This window comes from Anopheles stephensi, chromosome 2 (genome assembly GCF_013141755.1).
Source record: "Anopheles stephensi strain Indian chromosome 2, UCI_ANSTEP_V1.0, whole genome shotgun sequence".
Lineage (NCBI taxonomy): Eukaryota > Metazoa > Arthropoda > Insecta > Diptera > Culicidae > Anopheles > Anopheles stephensi.
Genome location: NC_050202.1, coordinates 60,421,511 through 60,449,144, shown reverse-complemented (window position 1 = coordinate 60,449,144; position 27,634 = coordinate 60,421,511). Strand labels below are relative to the sequence as shown.

At 44.9% G+C, this 27,634-nt stretch overlaps 2 protein-coding genes across 2 annotated transcripts in view; both read right to left on the bottom strand.

Moving 5' to 3' along the window:
- The window catches only part of LOC118506509 (microtubule-associated protein Jupiter), a 111,870-nt gene that overhangs the window by 41,921 nt on the left and 42,315 nt on the right, over positions 1-27,634 (bottom strand). The gene's annotated exons all lie outside the window — the stretch shown is intronic.
- The window catches only part of LOC118506514, a 39,418-nt gene continuing 31,646 nt past the window's right edge, over positions 19,863-27,634 (bottom strand). Inside the window, exon 2 of the mRNA XM_036043741.1 lies at positions 19,863-20,651. Within this exon, the coding sequence (XP_035899634.1) occupies positions 20,467-20,651 (185 nt within the window). The 3' untranslated portion in view covers positions 19,863-20,466. The remainder of the gene's footprint in view (positions 20,652-27,634) is intronic.

Below are 27,634 nucleotides of genomic sequence, written 5' to 3'. Positions count from 1 at the left end.
ATATTTTTTTTTGCAACACTCTGCATTTCACCGCAACAACAACCGTCATCATCAGCCCGAACCCCTTGAACGATGACGATCCACGTACGGCGGCGTGCGCGGCGGGATTCCTGTGGCCGCTAGGCTATTGCTCCGCGGTGTTTTCTTTTCCTTGGCTCATTTCATGATTATATTTATTTCCACACATGAGGTGTTTTATGATTTATAGAAACAACAGCAGCAGCAAGATGATGACCGAGCGGAGGCAGCTCCGTGTATGTTTCCGTGACGTTCGCTTGAAGTTTCGCTCGTGTTTCAGTAAGGTGGTGGGTATGGGTTAAGGTTTTCCTACCACCACCACCACCACCACCACCTCTTTATTGGGTTAATGTTTTATTAGCCAAAACGGGATCATTTCTTTTCGATTTGATTTGTTTTCTCCCCCTCATGTCATGTTCTACAAAACTCTGCCCGTGGTGCATGTTAACATTGACAACATTCGATCTCCCTCTCTCCCTCTCTTACTCGATCGTTGCTTTTCCATGAGTGGTGCCTTTTTCCATTGCGTCATCACGTCCGAAACATGAGCTGGTGCTGCGTGTATTATTAGCATGTCTCACATCTCACTGGGCCACCCAAAATACAGTTTCCCATAGGTGGTTGGGGGTTGATTAAGTTTTGCAACCTCGGTGAAACATGAGCAACCGTGTGCTTGTGTGTTGTGAGCGGAAATATCCACTTCCGGGTTAAAAGAATTCAATAAATTTTTAAAAGGAGAAAGTGATGTCTTTTCGGTATGTTTAAGCATAGCAAATTCAAATTTACCCGCTGCACAACGAACAATAAATTAAACGCAATAGCTCAAAGGCTAATATTTGATAGATGCCCAAATAAAACAAACAGCCCGCACCACACACTACCACCGATCAAGCAGTCAAGGTCAAGCACAAAACATTATCCCATCCATCGTACCACCAAATAGGCACCTTTCTCCCGCGTAATATCCATCATTAGTTTTATCCGATCACAACAAAGAGGTTTCTCAGCGCAACACTCTTGCATTTCCAAGACCAAGCCGACCAAACATTCCTGACAATGCCGAGAGGAATAAAAAAAAGCGCATTCCAAACCGCCCATCGCTTGCCATTCTCCTTGCTTCCCTGTGGCCCGAGGAATGTGTATCAAACAGTGCCCGAAAAATGAAACTGCCTAAAATCTTGCCAGCTGACCAATCAAACGGAGCTCCCCGCGGTGAATCTTAAGGAAATCACACTGACCGGGGTGCGACCGATTTCGCTGCAAAAGTGAAAGGTGATGTTCCCATCGGACGCCCATCGGACACCGGCGAGATGCAAGAACGAACGTACGAATCACACACACTACGCTACTGTACTACGCTACGAATCCTGTACTACGCTACTGTTGGAAGGCTTTCCATACCCTCCTGTCCGTGTGTATGTGTTGTGTTATGATGCAACATTTTCCTATCGACCCCTAGAAAGGGAAAATGGACCAACCAAAACATCTCCACACTCTCTCTATACGATTTTTTTGACTTTTTCTCGCCTCGGAATATTGAGATTGAGGAGATTGGTCACAAAAAAAAAATAGTGGAAAAGGGAAAACACGCCGCTCGGTTGTGGGCTCAATCCATCTTCGCCCTCCAAATACGAACAAGTGCCGATGCCGATTCATTCAAATTTCCTAGCACACAGGACGCTCGTTTTGGCTTGATTTCATCACAGCCCTACAACAGCTCTCCTTTCACCAAATTGTCAATAGGTTTTGTGGCGCGTTGACACGGGCGATTCTTTTCGTTCCGACCCACACACACACACACAAACACGTGCGACACGTTTTCTTCCGATGATTCATGGGTGCATTGCAAGCGTTGCAGGACTGTGAACAATATTTTGTGAGTGATATAAAAGGAGGAGAGCAAAAGAAAAAAAAAACAGAAAGGCACATAAATTCCTTTGTGTTCGGACTGCAACAGACTTCGAGTCCGTGCTCAGGAAGATCAAACTCATCCGTGTGGAGGCTGGCTGGCTGGCTGCGCACGACAAAACGTACCGCAGAATGGATCAAACAGGACAGGTGAAAGGCTGCAATGGTATGTATGGCGGGGTCATAATCAAACCGCCATCAGCAATCGTTTGGCCTGTCGTCCCCGGCATTGATGGAACGTAACCATGAATCGGAAGTTAACTGCAACTTTAATTAGTTCCGAGTCGGTTGAAGCTTATTACTTTTCCGCTGATTGGTCGGTTGGGTGCATCGTGTAGTATAGCAGCCTCGTCGCAGAACGCTCCGATATGCCGTAATGAGACGAACACACAAAAAACGCTAGATCTTTTCTGAGCGTTCCAGATTGATTCGTGTAAACACCTAATTGCTTGACCACGCTGACAGTGATTTCAGCTGGAACTTACCTACAAAGAGAGAAAGAGACAGAGAAGAAAGAGACAGTTAGAAATGATGACACGCAAGTGAAATGGAAAGGAAATGGAATTGATGTTCGATGATTGTTTTGAGATTTCTACGATCTCTGCTCACGTGGAGATTGATTTTCTCCAAATCAAGAAAAAGCGAAGTACAGTTTATAGTTTAAAGGACTGTTCGAGATATTTGTACCTGCAACTTGAATGATACGATATTGTACCAATTAGTGATTAAGGCACCGTAGCATACACCACGAAACAAAAAATCTAAATTAGCTAGACTATTAGCGACGTGTCATGTACAACAAATCGTGATCTACCGTCTAACATACCACAGAGTGCTTCAAGAGCGTCTGAACATCATATTCAGGGTTTGGTTAAGATATACTGTTCAACTTAACGATCATGTAAGAATTGCCAATGTTAAACAAATATTTTTCGCTAAAACAATTCTATCGAACATTTACTACACTCAACACACCTGATCCAACAACCCTTTTTTTGCTAGACCACTCATTTGCATTGAATCGCAATCGGGTGAAATGCAAACGAAAAATAAGGTGCTACAACTTGTCTGCTCGCAGTTGCTTCTAGACAAGACCTAGGATAAAAATATTTCTATTTCCATGCTACCGATACACCGAAACACACCGAAAGCAAACCGTACCACCGTGCGCATAGCCCGGTACAAAGTCAAACGATGCAAAGCGCGAAACGATTATGTTAGTTTACATCTCACCGTGGCCAGCATGGTCTAGCTGTTTGGTTGGTAGCTGCCAGCGGCTAGACCGAGATTGGGGACTTGAGCGCATAAATTTAGCCACACGAACCAGCAAACGGAAACGCGAAACATAAACCGTTGTTGCTGCACTCAGAATGCTAATATGCTGGCTCAATTGAGTGTGCAACGGGTGCAGTCCGCTATATCGGTGTCGTGTAGCTTCCAACACTTGCCTCGGTTATGTCATTCCGAGCACGCCAACCGGCACAGGCTGTCCAACTCAGTGTGGTTGGCTGACGTTGGAAACTGCACTCTCCCGGAGTGGTTTCGGCCCAGTTGGTTTTTAGAAGTTAATTCTATTTCTGGAACATGCACGCTACCAGAGCAGCGCACACAACACAACAGAGTTCTGCGGCGAGCGATACCATCGAGGTGCACACCCGAACACACCGAGTCCATCCTTTACGCTGTGGATGATGAGATCTGTGTACCCATCTTGAATGAATCATTTTCACCGGTGGAACCGGTAGTGTTGTGATTTGTCTAGACTTTTTTCCCCGACATCTTGGAACGATCTCCCGATATGGGTGCTGATGTTTGTGAAAATGTTAAGTCTATCTTTTTATGCTTGAGGTTGTTGAGTGAAAGCCTTTCTTCTGCTGCTGTCGGCTGGGACGAGATCCGAATTCTTAATTTGCCGGAGTGTCGTATCGATAGTGAAATCAATGATCAATGAGCTTCTAGAGGTTGCTTACTGAACCTGATGCTAACCGGAGACAACTACTTTCTTGCTTTGTAATCATTGAAGTGAACGAACCTTGGTTGAACCTGTGTTGAAGATGAAGTTAGCCGTATACTGCTACGCTATTGCCTCATTGTTGGCGAATTTTAGCATCAATGTAACAAGTTATATATCGATGGTGATGTACTGTTTCTGTTGCAAAATCAAACCCCAAGACGATCGCTCACGGGGACCCTGGCTTTCTCCAATACACTCTCACATTAAATTACACATCGCAAACGGCTTTACGTACCACAATAAACTATAATTTGGATTAAGCTAATAAATATTCTGACACGTTTTAATTACACCCGACGCGAGAGCCTCGCGTATACACACTTCGTTACACTTTCGCGTTTGCAGAACGCTCATCCCCCTTTAATCCAATGCAGCTCCAACGAGTTTGATGACTGTTTTCTGCCGATCGTACCCACCCGCTCCAAACACACCATTGTTTGCTGGGTGGCGGCCGGTCCCTGTGCGCGGATTAGCGGATCCGATTAATTTTCTTCCGCGCCGTCCCCTCAAACCCGGCCGCCCAGCCCAGCCCACTCTCTATTGATCGGCAATCAGGCACGGTCTAGCGCGCGGTGGAAACACCCTTAGCAAGGCAATAATTTTCTTCCGAACAAGCCAAACCTTTAGCTGCAGTGCTCATTAGGAAAGAAACACGTTGTCAGCCGCTTCGATTGCAACCCATCCGGTGACGGCGGCAAAGTGTAGCGGGTCCTCACTGGTACGGGGACCTATAATAAGTATGTTTTGTCTAGTTCCACAGCCGGGAGACGGTGAGCGGTAGTGCATTGATTCCTTGCCAATTCAACGCGCTAGTCTATGCGCTCCGATCGTCGGTGGAATAGCAATGAGATGTTGGGAAAATGCGTATCCTCCTAGCATGCCCGAAGACACCCACCCAACAGATGCAACCCGTCATAACTTGATCCAGGATGTTTTGAGACATATTTGTCCCGCGCTGTGCGTACGGGGGGTACTAAAGCGTGAGGGACGATCGCATACTCGAATTCCTGCAGTGCTAGAGAGAACGGAGATCTTGGAGGTTTTGGGGTTGGATGCTACGCTTGGTGATCTTTCCTATTCGATACGGTGATATGCCCGAGTCGTAGTAGATGGTACGAGGAATAATATAGGAAGTAATTAAAGTGCAGATACCATGGGTAAGATTATCGTACCGTGGGCGAAGGTTCGGTGTGCGTGTCCCGTTTTCTTGATGCAGGGTCGAAAAAAAGATCGCTTTTATCCGATACGAGCGCGAGACTTGGTTGCACACGGTTCAACAAACAATGGGTGGATACTCTTTTTTTTTGCTGTTGCCGATTAGACGTGGAAATTACAAGATACGGTGAGCTTACAGCATAAATTATTATTGAGAAATATATAAACACTTTGTCGCACATGATATATCGATCGCGATACTTAACGAGCCAAGAGGAAAATGTAATTGATCTGCCATTACACCACCACGATAGTACGCTAAAATCTATTCCGTCGCCACGAGGCACGTGAGCAGATTTTTAAAAAAGTTTAATTATTTCACAAACTCACTGGATGATCGCCGGGACAAGATTTGCAGCGTTAGATCCAATTAACTAACGAGACTAGCTTACGAGTGAAAGTATCAGTTCAAATGGCGGGTCATTGAATAACGCAGTACATAACATTCTCTATCGAGCGACCAACTATTTCATCTGCGAGGTGTTCTAATCAACCGTCCCTGGCAGCTACACCAGCGTTTGCCAGTGTAACTCTCTCGTGGCGCGAAAGAAACCAATTGGCAAAGCCCGCTTTTTGCGCTGCCAGCTGATCGCCTTCTTTATTAGCCACCGGGGAGCAGCCACCAACTGAACGGCACTCCCATTCTTTGCCGGCACCGTTCGCGTTTCTTCTCCGATGTCCATCCAAGTCTGCTGGATGTGCAATTTTGGGCACGATCGCGGTCATTTAATTGATCCATACACGCTCGGGTCGTGGTGGTCGTCGCGCTGTGTGTCAGGCCAGTAAATGTCAGCTTTCAGTGCAGATGAAACACCGTGATCGTGCTCGTTGTGTTTCGGTGCCCACGATCCAATCGGGCAACGGACAAGAAGGAAATGGCTTAATAACCGAGCATAAACCGATCATGTGTCAAACGTTCTGACAAGCCGTGAGATGGTTCATTGCCGGTGTGAATGGGAACTGAGTAAAGCTCGCTCCCTTAGAGGGGGCCCAACACCGACGGGCCGTAACAACTGGCCGAACTGGGAAATATTTTTCATTTTCAGTAACATTTCAATTCATTTCAACAATTTCCTGATTGCGAGTTGAGGTGACATTAAAGAAATGACAAATGCTACAATAACCGGGCGAGCGAGCACGGGAGAGCTTCTACCAAAGTTTGACGCGCCTTCCCATGCAACCAGCCCCACATTATTCAACCGATTGCACAATCCAAACGACGAACGGACTGTCTAATGCCATTCGGTCGAAAATTGTTGGAGGGAAAACAAAACCAACCGGCGGAGAGAAAACTCACCCGGACTATTGCAAACTCCCAATGGGCAGTAAATCATTCTGACATGATAAAAACGGAAACACCGTCGATCTGTCAACAATCATTAAAACCGAAAGCCATACATTTTTCTTCGCTCGAAGTTTGCTCCGTTTTATCTTTCGCTGACCCACACACACACACGCTCGCTAAGCTTTCCCCCGAAGGGAGTCCCATCAGTTCGGTGGGTGGGTGGGATTATGTTTTAATTCTATTGCCGTACTGTCATTACTTTTACTTTGTGCTCACATACCAGCAGCCGTGCCGTAGAGGGAAGAAAGTATGACACCGAGGGCGAGACGACGGTTCAATAAAAGCTCAAGAAAAGCGATTTCCATCGGGGCGGAATAGGTTGCAACTTGCAGTTCAGTGCGCGGCCGGGCGCTCCGCGAAATGCCGGCGACATTAACGAACAAACGAAACCGGACCGGGGGTGCAATTATGTGGAAAATAATTAGAGAACGAATGATCTTTTGACTTTTCCGAGTAGCGTATGGAGCGGCGATCGAACGATGAAGGATAGGTTGTGAAGGTGAGGTTCGAAGTCACATGAAGCGATGGTAGAATAGCAGAAAAATCGCAATTCCTGATCAATGAAAAGTAGCGCAAGCACTGAGCAAATGCACCTTGGTGGAAGCAGAGAAGGAACTTGTGACTACACCTTCTTTTTGTTTCCAGCGATCTGCTTCCAGTTGAACGATTAGACTAATTTGAAATAATTAAGTCACAATGTTTGAAGCCATTCTCATTTGAATAACTTTTTCAACTCCCACATGATGTCACCACCCAGCAGGCAAGAAATAAATGTCTAAACCTGAAAACGATACATTCTCATCATCGGTGCACGAGCAGCCTGAAACATCAAAACGACCGCCCGGGAAACGCTCGAAGCATTGCAACGCCGTCTGCCCGATGCTCCAGTTATGATCACCCGCGACAAGGCCAAAGAAAGATAATTAATAAATTGCGTATGTATGGCAATAATTTAATCTGCGTACACGCGTGCAACCACGAATTCGACGTCTTGTGTGGCGCTTTTTCCACCGTCCGATCGCCAGCGGACACACGACGGAAGAGAAAACTGAAACGACTTCATACCGGCGGCATCTGAACACCTCCACAGTAGATTAGGTCCACATGATCGGTCGACTATTAGCGGGCATAGAAAGTGACCTCATATGGGAAAACGACGACGACAACGTCATGGAGACATTTGCAGCGGTGGGCGAAAAGAAAGGTAGGGAGGCGGACCAGAAGAAAAGGGGGAAGAATCAAAACGTAACGAAACATATGTAATTGTGCGTGAGCCACGATCACATTTCCGTCCGACTGTCGTCGTGCTGCATTGTTATTGCAGCGTGCGTTGGGAAGGAGCTTACGCGTCTATACAAAAGACTTCAACGGTGGTGAAAGAAACGAGCGCATTCAGGCCACATATGTTGGATCAACAGCATTGTGGAAAGGAATAAGAAAAAAAACGAAGCTGTCCCGTCTGCTGTAAACGTGCGCATAATGGGGAGTGAACGCAGTGTTGATGGATTAGTGACGGATTACATTCCAACAAACAATCAATCTACTTTTTATCGGAGGCGTGGAGCTATTTTACTGTCGATCCGGATTCATAAAATCTTTTTTTCGATTTTTCTTCTTCCTTCTCGTAATTCCTGGACTTTAAATATTTTTGTGTCAAAGATTATCGAAAGTTGAACTTTAGTACAAAATGGGGAATTTTAATTTTCTCTACCTATAGCACCATCGTTCACCTCAATATGCGTTTGCAGTATAAATCACTCGCAAAGCATTAAGGTGCGACCTAGAATGCATGAAAGCACAATTTTTCTCACCCCGGGAAAGGAATGTTGCTGTTGTCTATAAACCTACACCGGGCTCACATAATTACTCAACCGTGGTGGTGGCAGAAGGCAGAGGTCGCGCTTGCATCTAAACTCCAAGATGCAAGCATTATTTTACGTCAGGTTAGTGGCGTAGATTGCAAACTTCTGCCAGATCTACCGGGTACAATGGGATGGAGCTTTGCCGTTGGAACTCGGCGGCTCACCATTGGAAAAATGGGCGCGGATCTTCGGATGGAACGGTGAAGATAATTACCAACCCCGTACCGGCGTATCATTTCGCATCTCGATGCGCCACGAATGACATCGCGCCGTGAATTATGCTGCAAAAGGTGGATAAACCACTTCCAAAATCGGATCCCGCTGCTTCAAAAGGGCCATCATTTTGCAGAGGTTTAATAAAACACGTTGTGGCTTTTCATCCGAGGTTCAGTCGATTTGCTGATTGTATCGTATAAAAAATTGAAGTAAATTTTCCCGCGATGACTTCATTACACAGCACAGCATAGCAATTTCCCAAAAAAGCAACTAATCCTCCACAAATTAAGTCTTGCCAGATGCAGATCGCTACCACCGAGCCAAGCGTTGCAATTAATCAAATATACAATATCGAACATTCACGAGCTCGCCACGTAACGCGTCAACTGTTTAGTTTCTTTCACCGAGATAAGATTTTCCTGCCCAAAAGACGGGTAATTTATTTAACTGCTGATATTTATTTATCATACCGTCGAACTACAATTCACCAGGCGACCGTTTTTTTATTTCATGATTTTATTTACACGCCACGGCGAACAGAGAGGGAAAACAAGAGATGAAAGTTAACATTATCTTAAATTTCTTTCGTGCCCCCCCCCCCCCCCCCCCCCAGCACGAGATTAATATTAATTGCACACCGGAAGTGCACGAGCGATTAGCAAAACACGATAAAAGTTCGCAAAGAGACAGTTTTATGTCCACGGCAAATGAACAACGATGACACGCCGGGCGATTTATTTTTGGCACGTAAATGATGGTAGTAGTCAGCTGCGAGAGCCACGAAAAACCCCGAAAACCATAATGCTACAATCACCGGGGTATGCCGGTTGTTACACTTTCCAGTTTCTCTCCACGGATGTTGCTCATTTGGAGCAAAATGTCAAAGCAGTGGTTAAAATCACTCAACCAAAAGCACACACGCACGCACGCACATACTGATCCACAGATGAGGAGTGGTTGCAGCCGGCTGCATCCAGATGGTCCAGATGAGCATTTGGGTTTCGATGTGGTGACTACTGATAAGTTTAATGGTTTATGTATGAGGAAAGGATTAATGTTGGGCATTTAACCTGCTTGCTGGTGGCTTACTTTCGTCAGCTGGTTTCGAGGGAAATTGGGAGATATTTAAAATTACAATAGCTAAAATTGCACGTTATAAATACAATTCCTTTAATAGCATGTGTATTATTTTTTTAAATAACATGATACTTAAATTTATTTATTTATACCACAAGCTTGGCTTATGACGTATAAACCTCTTCAATAAAACGATCACAAGTATACATACAATAAAAGCAATCATAAAACCGTACATAATTTATGGAGCCTGATAGATCACATTGGCATTACCAACCAACAACACACTCTTTTGCACCCAACTATCCGAGGTACTCCGAGGAATGCCTATCTTCGCCACAATCCTCGGTGGTTTATGCACTGTCTTGCAACGGTATCCTCGCTATCCACCCTGCTGGCAAATAAGCAGCTCGAAGGCCCTGCACATGTACGGTAGGTGCCATTAAGTGCCAACGATGGTGACGGACGGACGCAGCAAAAAAAAAACCAAGCCACTGCTCATGTTCCTCCAGTTGGTGGATTAAGTAGTAGTAGAAGAAGTGTTGGCCGAGCCCGAGAAATGTAAGATCAAGCGGAAACATAACGAGTTCGTGCACCATCGTACAAAATGACACTATCGCACGGTACAGAATTAAAACTTTACGTGTTGTTCCCTGTCTCTGGTGCCATTTATTTCGTCTTCGACTTTGGCCCCTTCGTCTAAGCGTTCCCACACGTTCACGCTGGGTGTGTGAAATCGGACTGCACACTGCACGGCGGTATGTTGCTGGCGCGATCTTGTCGCACACCATTTCATAATCAACTTGTTCTAAAGGTTCACACCGACTTGACAGGGCGCGCTTCGTGAGTTTAGTGAAGTGTGACTTTGTAATCACCAACTTGGCCCATCGTTCTTGTCCTGTAGAAACTTTGGAAATTCTCGCCCAAAATGCACTCGAGCATGATGTACTTTGAGTGGAAAGGCTTCTTTAATCTAAAGAAGAAAGTAGCTACAGAAACAAGCTTCACAATGAGCAGGAGAGTGTTTGCTCCCTTCAAGAACAGGATCGTGCAGCCAATGGTGGTAATGTGCAGTTCGTGCATTACCACATTGCTCTGCTCGCTCGCCCAAATCGACTCAGCACCACGTGATGGGTGGTGCTGATGATGACTGGGTGGCGATCATGATGATGATGGTTATGGTTTCATCGTACGGAACGTTGGTGGTATCATCGCGTTCACGTGCACCGTCAGTGGACGCTCGTCTACGCTCGTTTGTTTTTATTGAGGACCAGGAACACGGCCTCATAAACGAGCTCACCACATCTGGTGAATGTTGGAAGTAACAAACCGCTGCACAGCACATTAAACGTTCGTGATGTTGCAATTAAGCAATTAACAGGACTTTTCTCCGCCGAAGATACGCAAAACACGGTATGTGTGTGCGTTGCCCACCACCACCAGGAACGGAACTATCTACTGGTTGGTGGGCTGAGATTTGGCGAACTGTGGGTCCTGGGAATTCTGGAAGGCAGACAGACCGTCATGCTTAATGCATCGTGTAGCATAGAGTCAATTGATTCGTCATACGTCAATTTATCATAACGAAAGGAAAGTGACGTTTATTGGGAAATTATTAGTAAAGCAGCTTCATTTTCTTTGCAATTCTTGGAAGAAAAATTAAGTGTGATCGAGGACGACGGAGATCCCACAATCGTACAGCGAATTAGACTCGCCAGGCTGCGGTGAGCTCATGATGAGTCATGAGAATAGCACCGGACGACCCAGCCCATAAAGTACTTTTAAGCGGTCCACATGGACTGAGGTGGTCTTGGTAATGATAGATTGGCAGTCGAAGACACTAAACCTTGATCAGTATCGAGGATTGTTGAAACAGGCCAAGACTCGAGGCTTTTGTCGATAGGAACTACCCAAAACCGACATCATAGATTAGGTTGATCGGTGTCATTCTCATGACGTAAACAGCCCTTCGAAGTCTGATGAATCTAACAACCTTACGACACTATTCACCAAAAAATCTGATCATCAAGTAAAGCGGGTCTTATGGTAGAAAGATTTATTCTTTAAATAGGAGTACAGTTTCTTCTTCTTCTTCTTTCTAGGCACTACAACCTCGAGAGGTATCGGCCTGTCATTTCTGGCTTTCTGTGACTTAATTTTACCCCTAGTAAAACAGTCAACCCAACGTACGGAATGCAGCTTGGGGTACAAAAATGATCATCTGAAAAGCATGCACTGCACAAATAATTTTCCACGCAAAAGGAAAGTAAATGCAATTTACCGATTGCAATATTCATTTGCAGCAAACAATTTCACTCAATTACTGGGATACTTTATTTATTCAACCTAAAACAAAAACCGCGAATGGCGCATCCAAAAAAACCCTCAATTATATTATCAGGGGTGTTATCAGCAAATTTTCTCACTTTTTCCTTCACACTCCCACCCACCCACACCTGATTGCTACCGTCAGCAAAAACTATAGACTGAGGTAAAAATTAACATACAGTGGCGCGCACAAAAGCTACTCAAACTTTTCTACAGTTCTTCTTCCTTTGACGGTAAGCCATTACTACAAGTGCAAAACACAGGGTGGGTGGGTGGGTGGGTTTTTCCACTAGCACTTTGCAGAGCTTTCGACGAGTTTCGCTTTTCTTTCGCCTGTTTTTCCATTATATGATAATTATCGCAATCGGTTGGCTAAAGATTTGTGATTTGGCGCAAGTGCGAATCACCAGCGCGCAGGTGCATGAAAACCTATCGGGCTTCTAAACTATTAACCCCGACAAAGCGGCAGGCCACGGTGTGGTTTTGCTTTTTTTTCGCAAAGATACGTGCACAAATTTCACCTCACCCCCAATACTGGTGTGTGTTTGCTCATTTTTGCGAATTAATTTTCTTCCACAGCACGGAAGCTGCTGCATTCGTGTGGCTAGCAATCGGTGGCGAAAAGGCGCACTTGCACTTTCTCTCTATAGCCCGCTAAGATGTCGATGATGCGCTAAATCGACACGATGCAGCTGCCGGAGCTTGATGAGTGTGTGTGTATGCCCCCAACGGTCTGCACTGGAGTTCACTTCGCGGGGATGGTGCAAATTGCGCGACAACCCCTTTGCGACGTGACCCCGGGGAGGCTGGTTCTTCCTATCATAATCGCAGCAACAAAAGCTAGCGACCACCCGCCGCTAGCCTGAGATTACCGTGGCGTTGTTGTCTTTCCTTCGATTGTACAATTCGATTTCAACCCTTGGCCCTTTCCGGTGCAAATTTTTCCACTGCCAAGGGTTGGTAGGCGTCACGTTTTCTAATTTCGAATTTTACACTTCCGTGCCATTTATTGGCGATCATAATTAGATTTCTTCCCTTGGCCAGGTTCAGGTCTCACACACAGATTGGTCGATGGAAGTGGGGAAAAATCCCGCACCGAAAGAACGTGAAAGGTTGAAGGAATATCGCGCGCAAAGGGGTTTCCTGCACTTTTCTGGAGATCGTATAATGACCTTCGGGATTAATGAAAAACTAATACCAGAAGATTTGCAGCAGGTGATATATGGTGAGTAAATTGCACAATCTCTTTTTCTCTCTCAGCTTGCAAAATTTATATCAGCCGCGAAATTAAGGTTACATTCGGTGGGCAAGACTGTACTCGATGCTTGATGTGAGTTGGGCACCTGGTAAAATTAATCATAACAGAAATTTGCACATTAACATAATCGAGGAAAAGGGCGCTTTAAAAATCCTGTTCGCAACACATCACCATATGTCGGTAGCGAACAAGTAGTGCACTCGCAAAAGACCACCCATCATTTGTTTCTTTTTGATGACGTTAAATCGCTTCCCCGTTTTTTTTTTTTTCTTAATTCCCATTTGCAAAGCCACTCTCACTGCTGCTCGCTGGGTGATCGCTGGCAAATTTCCATAAGCTGCATTACCGGAACCAATTGTTAACGATCCATTCCTAACGACCTTTCTCCGAGATCTGGTACGCCGAACCATTAGCGTGGAAGAGCATGTAGTAGCAGCGCTCAGGAAATGCTTTGTTTTTTTTTTCTTATGCTTCTGCAGACAAGAGCAGTGCAGATCCTCGACCAGTGGCTCCATTCGCTAATGAGCCCCATTAGGATCGAAGATGGTAGACCGGGATAGTCCGTATGGCATACATCGGTCGGGACGCATGTTTCCATGCGCCCGGTCACGAACTTGTTCTCGTGAGACGCGTTGCGAACCTGCGCTAAATAGTTTCGTACGAGAACCCCGGACGATAGAAAACCGATTATTTAATTAAAAAGCAATATTTCATTAACATAATTACATGACTTGAACCGAACGTGAAGGTGGAAAGCGAGAGAGAGAGAGAGGGGTCAAGCCAGATGACTCAACCCGGCCCATGCGAAAGAGAGCTTCCGTGTGGTAATGTTTAACAACATTATCACATTCTGGGCCAAAGGTTTTCCCCCTCTTCCGTTTTTTTTTCATCGTGCTAAACGATCCTGTTGCTCGTGAACTGTTATGTTTGGTGGGTGGAAATTATGTGAGAACAAGCGGTCGTGGGATGATTCAATTGTATGATTTACGCTAAACACAATGTAACGTGTGCTTTGGGGTAACAATAGGACGACGCTGCCGTGCGATGGCTATATGATGACAAACATGTACTGAAAGGCATCCTTCATAGGACAGCATTCGGCAAACGGAACTGGAGTCTTAATAAACAACAAATTGTCTACAATTAGCGGAAGGGTAAGTATTTTGTTATGGTACTTAGTGAATGGTTTCCGTCGTATGATATCTCTCTGAAGCTTTCAAGTCACACTCTTAATAGCTGTTAATTTGTATCAACACAGTAGAAGGAAGTAGAGAAAAAGCATTTTTTTGAATGGAGATTAAAACTGTGTAATTAAAAGAAACCCTAACTGGTCAGCTTTATCATTTATCAGGCCGAAACGAACATTATCACTAACGACTTACATGTCTTAACACTATTGATGCGGCACTATTTAACGCTCTCGGAATGTAAGTTCCAGAGCAGTTTAATCTTTTCCGGTTTTGTTTAAAAAATAGTGATACCGGACGTTGAATCATTGCACGCAATCACGCACCTGGACCCACATGCTAGTGAAACAGTTGAGAAAACAGTGTGCAGTGGGCAAAGACAGAAAATGAGAACTATTTATTTTATTAATTTACTCTTGAAGGACGGCCGTATTGGAGGTAATTTAGTTTAAAAGTAAAATAAACTGTATTGAAAATTATACGTCAACATCAAAATGGATATTGGCATGAGACCAATTTTAAGTCCTAACCCACAATAATATTAAATAACAAGATAAACCCTCGAAAGGATATTCCCCCTAGCAAGTTTATTACCTCGGTCGCACCCATTGTGCAATGCTAATGTTTTCAAATACAAGAGAACCACCCCGTTTAACGCAAGCAGGGAAACGAGCAGTTCGTTTGGGTCAAATAGAAATGTTGAGTCCGCCCCGGTCAGTGTTTAATGCCAGGTGTGATTTAGCCTGTACCAAGGCGCAAGTGAGCCCACAAGATAGAAAGGCCGATCGTGGTCCGCAACAAATGCGGTAGGTGATCTATCCCATTTATCTAGACACCTTTCGAGAGCTTTGTGGACGAGCAAAAAAACAGAAGTTGGTGCTGGATAGGCTAGCCCACTCGATTCAGCGCTGTAGTCGAGCAAGTGGTCTGGATGACTGTTAGCAGCTGGATAGCATGCCAGTCGAGTAGGTACGGTACGGAAAATCTGTACCGGGTACGCAGAAAGCAAAGAAGCAAAACTTGCATCTTGCACTTCCAGACACACCGATAGACACACCGATAGAGTGAGTGCAAATGGCGCGTCTGGGATGAGCTGCACCTTTGGTTTTACGATTATCGTTATTACGATTTAATCTTCAGCTACGAGCGAATGTGCGAAACCGGGGCGGGTACATCACCCTTTATCACCTCGCCCTTCCCATCCCACCGGCCTTCTGCCCTCTCGATCACTCGCGTCTAATCCAGATTCGAATTTCGTGCGTGATTGTCGGTCGTGAAAAATCAAATCGCTTTCTGAAACGATCGGGAAAGTGGTGGCTACCATCGAGTGGGAATGGAAGCTCGACGGAATGCAGTGCAGAGCGAGCGGAATTTACGATGTCGTGCTACGCCACCGCCCAAGCTGCACCGGCTGTTCAATAGTTGCTTCTAAGACCTGCCGCCGTCTAATGTGCCTCTTGTAGGAGGTAGCTTGTGAGGAGTTAGGTCAATTGCACTTTACCGAAACCCGACGCTCGTCAACGGGGCAGCGAAGATGGGAAAAGCATTAGGAAAAACCACTGTACTGCCATTTATTTTCGTGAACCATTTGTTTCCCGCACTGCCGTAACCACACCACGCCTCGGCTTTACGGTTCAAGGGTTAATTGTTGCCTTTTGCTCCAGCTCAGCGGTGAGGCCTTCTATTCACATCGTGTTCTATATAGTTTCGTTTGAACTGGTTTTGGAAAGCTTGCAGTGCAAATTGCCCGCTGCATACTGCAGAAACACGGTATAAAAGGAAGCTTGAAGGAGGAAAAATACATCACAAACAAACAACAACCCTTTTCCCCCAGAGCGGGATAGGCATACTGTTTCCTCCACTGCGAGAGTACAAACGGCTAAAAGCCCTAAGCAGACGGGCAAGCAACGACGGTGCAATGTGTTTACGAGCAACCGTGCGTTGTTTTCATTACCCTGTTTAATTAGTAGTTTGTGTGTAAAATAAAAAAACAACATGCTTTTAGTCATTATTCAGTGGTGGCTTTTCAGTAACAGCCTCCGATTTTCCCGCATTCCATCGCCCGAACGTAAGTGAAACATGTGAGAGGCTTTGTGTTCTTCTTATGAGTAGGGTAAGTCCTTCCACTTGAATCTACCGTCCTCCAGAAAAAGGGCCTGAATTAAGACAGAAACCTTTGTTTTGTTTTATTATTACGCCAAATGAGCTTTTTACAACAAGTGCAGATGGGTTAACTAATGTCAATTAGTATGTGCACTGTCTGAGCTGTTGAGCTAGTTAAGACATGCAATTTTCTTTACTCCTTGAGCATACGACGCGTGTATATTTGATGAATCTGTTAAAAAAAAACATAATGTCAATAAGCCTGAGGACACGAAGTGAAAGCTTATTGGTTCATAAGAAAAAAATCATAGTACTTAATTATTAAAAAAATTGGAATAGAGTAGGTACAGAGGTAAATATAATATACGGCATTAAATACATTGATTTAACTAATCGAATATTTAAATAAAAATCCTTAACTGTACTTCGTTTCTATATCTAATTCGTAATGCCTATAACCATAAAATATCCTCCATCTTCTAACCTTCCCCGAGTGCTCGCTCCACTTTCACTCGACACACACCGGAGTCTAATTATCGGCTCAACGTCCAAGTCCCAGAACGATGATCGACAAAACCCTTTTTGGACAAGCGCGAATGTCGATTGTCGATTCGACACGTCCAACAATGAACCTACTTCCGTCTCTCTCCTGTCCAACACATACCAAAAATCCAAAAATGCAAATGCGCGTAAAAAAGTGTTCCATTCCACGTCCAATCCAATGGACACGGTTTCGGGATGAAACGTCTCGCTTTCGGTCATCTTCCATCCATTTCTACAACGGCCGCTCCCGGTTCGACATTCATAAAACGGAAAGACTTCAACGGGGGTAAAGCGATGACGACCGTTGAATGCAAGGGCGTGTGTAATTCAAGTGAACATAATCTAATTACATCCCTGCCGATGCGCGGTCCCTTTTTGATGGGACGTTTGTGATCCATAGCAACCGGAGCACAATAGGATTTCTAGGAATGTTGGTAATAGTATTCGAAGCTCTATACAACATCGATCGAGCAAGAGCAAGAGTAAGAGTGGAGCTGTTTTTTTTTCTTATTGTACGTTCCTTTCTAATGCCACTGGCACAAGTATTGGCGTTGGAGTTCATCAATAATGGAACGTCATCATGGGTTGTAAAAAAGGTAGTAATGATTTCGCATGCATTAATCGCAATTTACGCTGAATTTGATAAATATATAGGAAGTCTAGATTGATTTATAAATTTAACTGAATGATATGATTATCCTAACATTGTGGTTTTTTATTATATTTTTTGTAAACTACTATCGATTCCAATTTTTAAATAAATCACAGCCACACAAAAACACGAACATATCCACAAAGACAATTTTTCCTTATGGCCTATTTTTAATCAACGATGAACCTCTTAATAACGACAAACGAAACAATCATAGCGAAAGCTGCCGGAAGCATCAAGAAGTCATCTATCATCTACCGAACCGATCATCCCATCCACCAAGCTAGCCATCATTCGATGCTATTCAACCCCAATTCCGAATGTCATTTCAAGCAGCTATCGATTTCCGTTTCGTTTGCTTCTGCGCCAAATGATCTCGATCGACTATGCACGATGAATGAAAAATAAATGACAGCTGAGGCTGACACTCCATCGGCCGACTACTGCTGCGCGACCAACAAAGCGTATGCAAAAACAGAACGATAATAAACTTCTTGCTACAGTCAGCTGACGCTCCACACGATCCAATACATTGGGGGGACATTGTTGCAATTCGTCTCGGCTGAACGACGAATGAACTCCGGCCGGCCACCCCAATCAACGGCGGAGGGTCGACTTTCTTCCGGTTTTCCCTATCGTTCTTCTCGGTTCCCATCAGTAAAATCGATTACCGAGAGCAAGTCGCCAGTTGCATTACCACACTTCTCTGGAGCTCTGGAGCGATCCGATGGCACCCACTAACTAGCTTGACTGACTGACTGACTGAGTGACTGACTGGCAGGGTTGGCTGATTGGCCGAGGATTGAATGCTGGGAAAGGCAAATCAAATCAACACCTTTCCTTCCTGTCAGCCATTCCACATCTAGCCATTCGAGCTGTCAACGCTGTCCCATTTCTAATCCCACCGTGATTATCCTATCGTGTAGTACGGTTAGGCAACGGTACTACGGATACTTTAATTTGTTATTAGCTATTCCAATAAAATATGATTTTTCTTCTCTCTCTCTACAAGAGATTATGATTATTGTGTTATATTATTTTTATGTTTGTTTAGCTCATAAAGTTTATGCTACCAACGTACTACATCGTTTAAGTAAATAAACCGCATTAAATTGTCTCACTTCAGCCCTGTCAGTGCAGGACAACAAAGTAACAACATGCTAAGCCGGCAAGGTAAAACGACATCGACTGCCGCCCCCGAAAGGGATTCGTGTAAAGAGAAATTGATAAACATTCATTTAACACTAAACGAGTGCAGCCTACTTTTCATCTCTCCTGCACCGGCCGACTGGTATGATTAGCTGCTGTTGCAGTACCGCTTCCACCAGCAACACGCCCCATCATCTTACCAAACGAATTCGATTGGGTTCGGGCTAAATGGATAGACTCGCTATGCGCCCCATGCACAGCAAAACCCTCTAGGATTTCCGATTCGAGGACTGCAAACGGAACATTACGTTCCGGCAGGGCAATATGCAAATATCTGATCACTTTCCGTGCGGACAGAGAGCGCGCGCGTGGCTCCGAATACCCACGGTGGCAGTTAAAGTGGGGTTTTATTAATTTTATATCTCTTCCACTCCACACTCTCTCGCGGACTAATCCAACGGCGGACGACTAGGACTAGGGGAAAAAACAAATGGCGCCACAACCCCCACGGGCGAGGGTAAAATCGCCATAGGGTGCGATTTTATTTTCCCAACTCGCCAACCTTGTTGTTTCACGGCCATGAGAGATGGTGCCAAATGATGCGACGTGGTGTGGTACAATTTCGCCTTTAGCGAAAAAAAAACGTATCTGCCGAGCAGGGGCAATAAGTCTAACAGCGTACCGGTGCCCCCAAGGAGTGCGAAAGAAAAGTAGCATAATTATGCTACCACTAAGACGTACCGTGGTAGAGGCATCGACGTGACGCAGATGGTGTTGGACGATGCGATCTCGGGCGGTGTTGTACTCGTCGTCGTCGTCGAGTGTATTTTCTACGCCCCGGGACCAGCGCAAAAGGTGATCGATTTTAAGCAAAATAACAATAATAAGGCAAGCGTTGCACACTGTTAGCAGGGAGGAAAAATAAACGGAAGCCTGCGGGTGAGTTTGATGTATTTGATGCAGGCTTGTGCGATTTTTTCTCCGGCCGCTAATAATTTCTTGTGCAATCATGCCAGGGTACTACGCTCACCGCAAAGAAAGTGTTACCCCGTCAACTATTCTTAGTGTGAAAGGACCTTGGTGTAGGAGATTCGACATGGGGAATTTTCTGTAGATTTTGTCTCAGTTAACATGAACTAAAATATTAGATACAGGACTGATGATTTAGCTATCAATATATTTTTTTATTCTTCAGAAATGGCCTGGCCTTACGACTTCTTGATCTTTGGTGCTACAACCTCGTGAGTTCTCTGCCTGCCATTTCTGGTTTTCTGTGACTTGATTTTACCCGTAGCTGGAAAGTCCAACGTGCTGGGTGGCGGTCTGGATGGGATTTGAACGCCGTGAAGATCGGCGCCGCAGTGATCAGTTCTTTAAAACAGAGCTGATTGCAATCACACAGCTGAATTACACAGTTGTGATGCATGTATCCCCAAGTTTTTTTGGAGAGTTCCATTATATTTGTATTCTTTGGAATCCTTCCCCTAAGCGATTCAAACAATTCCACAAAATGGAACAAAACGCTGTAGTCAATCGAAATCAATCGACAAAGTAATTCTGCACAACACCGTAATTCCCTAAGTATAATGACTTATAGTCTAAGGTTTAAATGATCCAAAATATCCACTATCTCTAATTTCACTACCGTTTTGTGCTTTTCTTTCCTCTTCTCCAAACTGTTGAAACTTTTGTCGGCTTTTTCAGTATTTAGTATCCCAAAAGCTTTTCCATGCCTATTTCCAGGGTAGTGATTTTCGATTCGCTTCGCCAACTTACCTACAAAGAGAAGAAAAAAAGGGAGAAAACATTAATAATTGCTCTTTACTCGTGCAACACGCTCCAACATGTAAATACTATTCTAGCGCTACTGCAGCGAGATGCTTCTCTTACAAGGAATTGACCAGGTTGCTCTTTGCCTATTTGCATAATGTCCACAGAAAAAGCGCACCGGGACGTACGTAACATCCTCCCTTCGACACACCGATCGAAGATTCGAAATTGAAAGGAAACACATTTGGTATTACATCGGCGGAAGAGGCAAAGGTAATTTTTCCTTCCCTTCAATTTGCCTCCGTCCAGTTCCAACACACTGGCATACGCTGCTCTTCATTGCAATGTGTAAGCAGTTGGCTTTGCCGATTGGAAAGTAAGACATCGCTTAGAGTAGCTCCATTCGCCCTAAATTAACGGTCGTTATTGATTAGCCGATACGGGGTGACGACTGGACCGCGGTTAATGATCCATCACTGCATCCCAGCACACCACAAGAGACATGAACATGCGCATATAGTTAAGGATGCTATTGTACATAACTAAGCTCTTACTTTTTTTTTGCTCTAATATTTATACCAAACGAAACGAAAAAGCACTCGCCCTGCTCGTTTACCACCTGCTGCTGGTGGGCGATAAAAAAAAGTTAATGGATGCACTTTTGACCCACCACCACCGCTTGGCTGGGCGATGCGCGTTCGAAAGTGCAGTCGCATTTCGGTTTCATGTGAGGAAAATTAAATTAAATCTGACACCATTGCCGAAAGTGAATGGTCGAAAGCAATGAAAAAGCTTGCCAGAGTGGAAGGAAATTGAGACCACCGCCGCTGCAACTTGTCGAGTGTGATGGATTTAGCTTTTTTTTAATGTGCTCGCTCCTTCACTCTGCTAGTTTGACCTACGGCCACCAGCTCAAACCGTGAGCACCGACGAGTAGTACACCCTCCGTTAAAATATCTTTCACAGTCCACAGCGGACCGTCAGAAAACAGTGAAAAGGTTTTAAATTTACATTCCCCGGTCTAACACATGTCTAAAGCTGTGGAAAATCGGTTCAAAAGTGAAAAGGCGTTTTGCTTTCGCTTTAATTGCCCTTAATTTAATGATCGAAATGTAATAAACAGTCAAACTGCTATTGAAACGAGTTGATTAGATTTTTCTGAACATATTTTCTATCGAAATGGCTCCGACCATTTATAACAAACGACGCTTTTACAGGACGATCAAGAACTACTCTCACTCAAAGCAAACATGCGGGTGATTGTCACATCTAGCGGCGCAAAATTGCTCATTTCCGTGGCCACCCGCCTCATGCCTGCGTCACGATTGCACAACAAAAACTCCTATCTTTGCAATTTTTGCGATCCAAGACCGATCCGAAAAGTCACATCAACCTTCTCCACTCCAACAACCGAAGACGGGGTTCATCGCTTGCATTACGAAAGACTTCAATCACAGCATTCTTTCAAACCCAAACCCGGGTTTGCTCGGTCTCGTTTGGCGCAAATCACGACGACGAACTTGCTCGTTGTGGCGCAATACGAAAGCAAAATTTTGACCATCAACCGTTTCACTTGATTAGGAACGCACAGGGCGCAAGAGCATCATCATCCAGTGTGCTGCTCCATTGTGGCGACCGGTGTCGTAAAATAGTAAACACCAAAACCTCGCTCGAGGAGGGGGAGGGGGGGAAACACAACGGCCAATTGCAGCAGAAACATGACGGAGAATGCACAAACGATGCTACGTTCCAACCCTGTACCGCGCCCTCCACCAGATGATGATCACCCCATTGCTCAATTCACTTTCAATTGGATCGAACCATTTTCACTTTCACCCGTTACCAAAGTTTGTGACTCTCTTTGGCGAGTTCGGTGCGAGTGATGCCTCTTTTTCCCCCCCTAAACGAGACATGCATTTTTCTGGTATTGTTCTCCAAGTGGATTTGTTTCTGCAGCTGGGTGAAAACAGGGCAATCGATAGATTTTGTTCCTGTTCCAACCGGCCACCTATGTGTATCGTACGACGGGAAACCGGAGGAACACACTGTTGTTCACTCCGTTTAAAGCACCTTTACGCAAATGCTAACCACTGACTTATACCGTCGGTCGGCCCCGCGCAGCTTAGAACTACTGAACCGTAACCCGATCGGCTGATCGAAAATAAACAGCCTCGCCGAAGCCAGCGCTCACGCCAGAGAGCGAACGGAAGAACGGATATCCTCCTTCGGATGGGGAAGCAACCAAGGAGGAAAAGGGGAAAACAGTCACCCGATACACGGGAAATGCAATTTCCGCTCAAATGTCGATTTGCCACGCAATGGCGCAGGCGAGAGGCCACAGGGTTTTAAGGGCGCAGCGAGCAGTTGCATATGCACCAGCAAAAATTCACAAAGCCCGGCGCGGTCGTTCTTGCACGGGACACAACACATTCTTGGCACTGGAAATGGGCAGATGGAATTCACATGGAAACACGTTTTATGGCTTCTTACGGTAACGTTAAATTAGCAACGGAACAACGAACATCTTTCGCGCTCGACAAGCATGCACTTCGGTGACATTGGGGAGATAATCCCTAGTTGCTTAAGGAAAGTCATTTTTGCAGCGATTTTTTACAATTATTTTGCACCGTTTTTAATCAATTTTTAAACGTAGAATTTCAAAAAAAATGGTCAATTTATGGGCTCACCCTTAATCCACGGCAAATGCCACACGCATTAAGCTAGAATTCAATTACAACAATCGATACATCTCAAGCCCGGGAAGCCATTGCAGTGGGAAATCGATAAGCGCCAATAACCATGGATTATGGGAACTAGAAACTTTACAACTGACACGCGAGGTTTAACATGCTGCCCTTGGGTAAAAGAAAAGGGTTTACCCCCAACCAAATATAGTCATTTTCCCCAAGTGTCTAAGTGTCAATTTCCGCCCGAAAAAGAGTAAACCATACAGCGACACCGTAACTGCTACCGAATTTCGACCGCCATACTTACGACTCTCCGTTAGACGACTTTCCATCATTTCCTTCTTGTTTCTATTTTTAGTTGCCGCCAACTGCACGAGAGGATGAAAAATGTGTGTAATCTTCTTGGCACACGGCTATATTGTCCAAAATGGCAGCAACAATAGAGACAAATCGGCGTGTTGTGCACCCGGGAGCAGAGGTCCACCAGCAGGCGGAAAGAAAAAACAAACACACGTTGCGTAGAGAAAACGACACTCAATTGGTTGCCATCGAATTAATTAATTTAATGACAGGAAAAGAAAGCTCGAGGGCACTTTTTCTTACCCGTTGGTGTTGTTGGCGATTTTTGTTTTGTTTTGGCTTTCGCACTTAGCTCCCCCCGCTCCCCTTTAAGTGTGTTTGTTTTATGGGCCAAATTTGGGCTGATTAATTTGTCACACTTAAAATAGCGTTCAAGTGGATCGCAACGGAGGGATCGGTCGGGGATTCAAGATTGAGAGCATGAGCGCGAATTGCTAACGTTTATTTAATAACGCTTCCTAGGAATGGAAGTTTCTTTTTTAAATTGCAATACAACCAGTTAAAGGAAACATAAACATTAATTCAATTATATCTCGAACCAAGAGTCTCTGAGACCGTGATAAACAATCAGTAAAACAAACAACTTACTAGCCCCGGTGATGTTCATTAATTTTGTGCGCTACCCCTTCAACAACAACCTTCTTTCAACACACTGTCCCTCCGATGGTCGCATGTGCACCTCTTATCAAAAAACATATATTTTACCCAAACGGCTTGACAAATGATTGTAACGCGATGGTTAAGAAGCATCGGAAACCGTACCCGGGTGGACTTTGACAAGCTGCAATCCGTTCCGCATGATTAATGATCTTGTCTTGCCGATGGGATTTTCTCTCCGCCAGCGATGGTGTTATGGTTATGGAACGTGTGTACGCCGCCAAACAGGAAATTAGAGCCGTTGGTGTTGCTGCCAAATGAAAGGGTGACTCGGTAAGCCAGTGGCCACCGACATTGCACCGTCACCTTCTGGATAAGATGATCTACCGAGGAATGCAACTCCACGCGACAATCTGATCTTACTCGTGTAGCCAACGGCCAGAGCGGCAGAAAAACGTAACCCGCGCGGTAGTTGGTAGGCCGAAAGCAATTTGTCGCACCCCGTTACGGTAGGTGTTGACGAGAAATTAATTGATTTGGGGTGTTCGGGCAAAGCACTTTCGAGCGCGCGTTTGTTTGACCGTTGGTCGTTGGTGTTATCTGGAGAAGATCACTTTCCTTCGGATGATCGAATCGCAGTGAGAGAGATTACAAGGCCACAAGCATGACCACAAAACAAAAGTTGGATGCTTTGGGAAAAAAAGTAATTTACTTTTTTCCTTCTTACCATTGAATGACGTGATTCAGGTTTTATATAATATTTTTTGAGCACTCTAACATTTAAGCATTAATAATGCGTAGCATAAATATTCCGAATACTAATTAGTATAGATAAGAAATGAACGATTAAGTTCAAAATATGTATCGACAAGTTAAAGGTTAACCTTTTCCGCTATCTTCCACCATAAACCTCCTTTCGCGCAGCACACAACCGTTTCCGTTTCCGTTTGCCAATTTATTTCATCTCATTTTCGTACGCTAAGCTACGTGGTTCATCAGCGATCGTTAGATGAATCGACCAGATGATGATGATGAAATGGAGCGCTTGCTCGACTTCTCTACCGACCCGATCTACTACTATCTCCCCCAGTGGACAACAGTTGTTCCTGCTGCTTCACCAGGCACTAGGTTTTCTTTATTGCCGCTTCTCAAGAAGAGCGCGATACATCGCGATCGAACCGACAGCGCGCACCGAAGCGCGCGCTTCAAATACATTGATTTATGACTGATAATGGCAATCATTACACGAGGCTAATGATAATGATGAAAGGAACGATGATGCCGCCACACATGACTGGCGACCGTGCGCTACTTCAGCAAGTTCGTTGGAAGCACTTGCCCGGTACGCTGGCTGCTGTCAACGCGCTCTTCCAATTGGCATCCGAAAGATTAATGATAAGTTGCCAGTGTGTAGTGTGGCAGCAGTAGTCGGTGTACGCAGTACACTCTGTCATATTTGCTCCGTCCAACGCACCACATTTCTCTTGATCGACCGCAACCGAACCTCGGGGAAGGGACCCGTGTCAAGTGGTCGAAATTAAATCGAGGTTATTGCGTTAATAATCCACCTCCACCTCGGAGTACGCGAGTGTGGGCGAACGATATTTTTGATGGGAAAACTCTTAAAAAGGGCAGAGATCCACGCAGAGATCGGGGAGAAAACTTAAGCCAGCTGAAAGGTTACTGATACTTAATGCGATATAATGGCAGGTTCCCCTTACTCTACGTTGACCCTAACCAGTTTCACCTACTTTGGTCAAGTTCATTATCAATCTTACCCCGGTTTTTCCACAGTGAATTGATCGATAATTTGAGATTGGTGGCATCGCTCACCGATCAGTAGGCGCGCGTGGGCCACTAAACTGCCCAGAGTAAGCAACACAAATTAAACCTTCGAATAAGGGATTATTAGAGCGCTCAGCAAAGCCAGGGGAACGGGATAAATACGGTCAATCCACTAGGTATGGAAGTTTTTAATAAAACAAAAGTGTGAAAATGAACACAAATGGAAAATGTGCGGAGCCGATAAAGGGAAAAAGTCGAAAGGTTGATGTCATAAATTTGTCGATCTTGGCGAACCTTGGATTTAATTGGACAAAAATAGCTGACGATTTTATTGACTACTTGGAGGAAGTTCCATGTTTGTTGTACTAAAATTGTATATTTGTTTGGAAAAAAAACACATATAATGTCTATAAGAACATGCATCAAGATATAGAGACCCTTACAACATCTTCAAAGTACCAGCAAATAAAAACAATTCACCTACATTGTATCGAAGCACGAATAATTGACCACGACACCGCGGGAAAGGAAATTGATATCATGTTTAATAAAAATGCTTCACCGTGCAAACAAACGCTCGTCGTCGTCGTCTATCATACACGATGAACATATTTTCCATCAGCATTAATCACACGAACCGCGTTCGTCCGCCGCATCGTCCCTGTAAAGCTATCGACAATGTGAGAACCTAACCGCCACGCGAATACCCTTGGAAAAGCTTTCCATTACACACACACAGTTTTCAAACAACAAATTCTGTCGGACCACGAGATTGCGAGTTGCGGAACTGCGTTTTTGCCCTGTTCCTGCGCGTGGTAAAGTAACGACGTGACGGTTGCTGGTGGCGAAGGAACAAAATGGATCGACACCCGCACCCGGGCCGGCCACCACATCGAACCTTTCTGACGCACGGCGAAAGAAAGTGAACTTAATCTATGATGATGCCCGATGATGAAGCAGTACCAATATAAGCCTCCAATGATAGGAGGGCAGGCGTACGCTTGCCAACAACGAACGATCGGTGAGAGATCATGGCAAGAGAGAAAAAGGGTAGCCATCGTCCGCAAAACCGTCCATGCTTTGCTGTTCGAAGCCGATTTGCACGTGGCGATCTCACCTTCTAAGCCCGCATGAAGAGGTAAAGAAACCGGGGAAGGAAAAATAACTTATGTTCAGTTTCATCGCAAATTAACATCAATTCCATTAAACGCTGGACTGCGGTAGGAACGCTTTGTACTTTGCGGGCTTTTTTTTCTTCCTCCATCGCATCGTTCATTGGACTTTTTGCCTGCCAAGTCGCTGCCAATCCATGGCTTTACCGAAGACACGCTCAAGGAGGTAGCCTGGAGATGAGATAGTCTGAAGCGAGAACGGCGACGTCCAGGAATGCATTCGAAGACAGAGAGGACAGAATCGCTGTGTCAAACTGGACTAGAGTAACGGCTACGAAAAATGGAGACGATCTTGTCCCTCATGTACTTCTTCATCTAATGCATAGTTCACGAGTCTCACGTCCCACAGTTCCGAAATCCGTGCCACAGCTGAACCCATTTTCCCGTG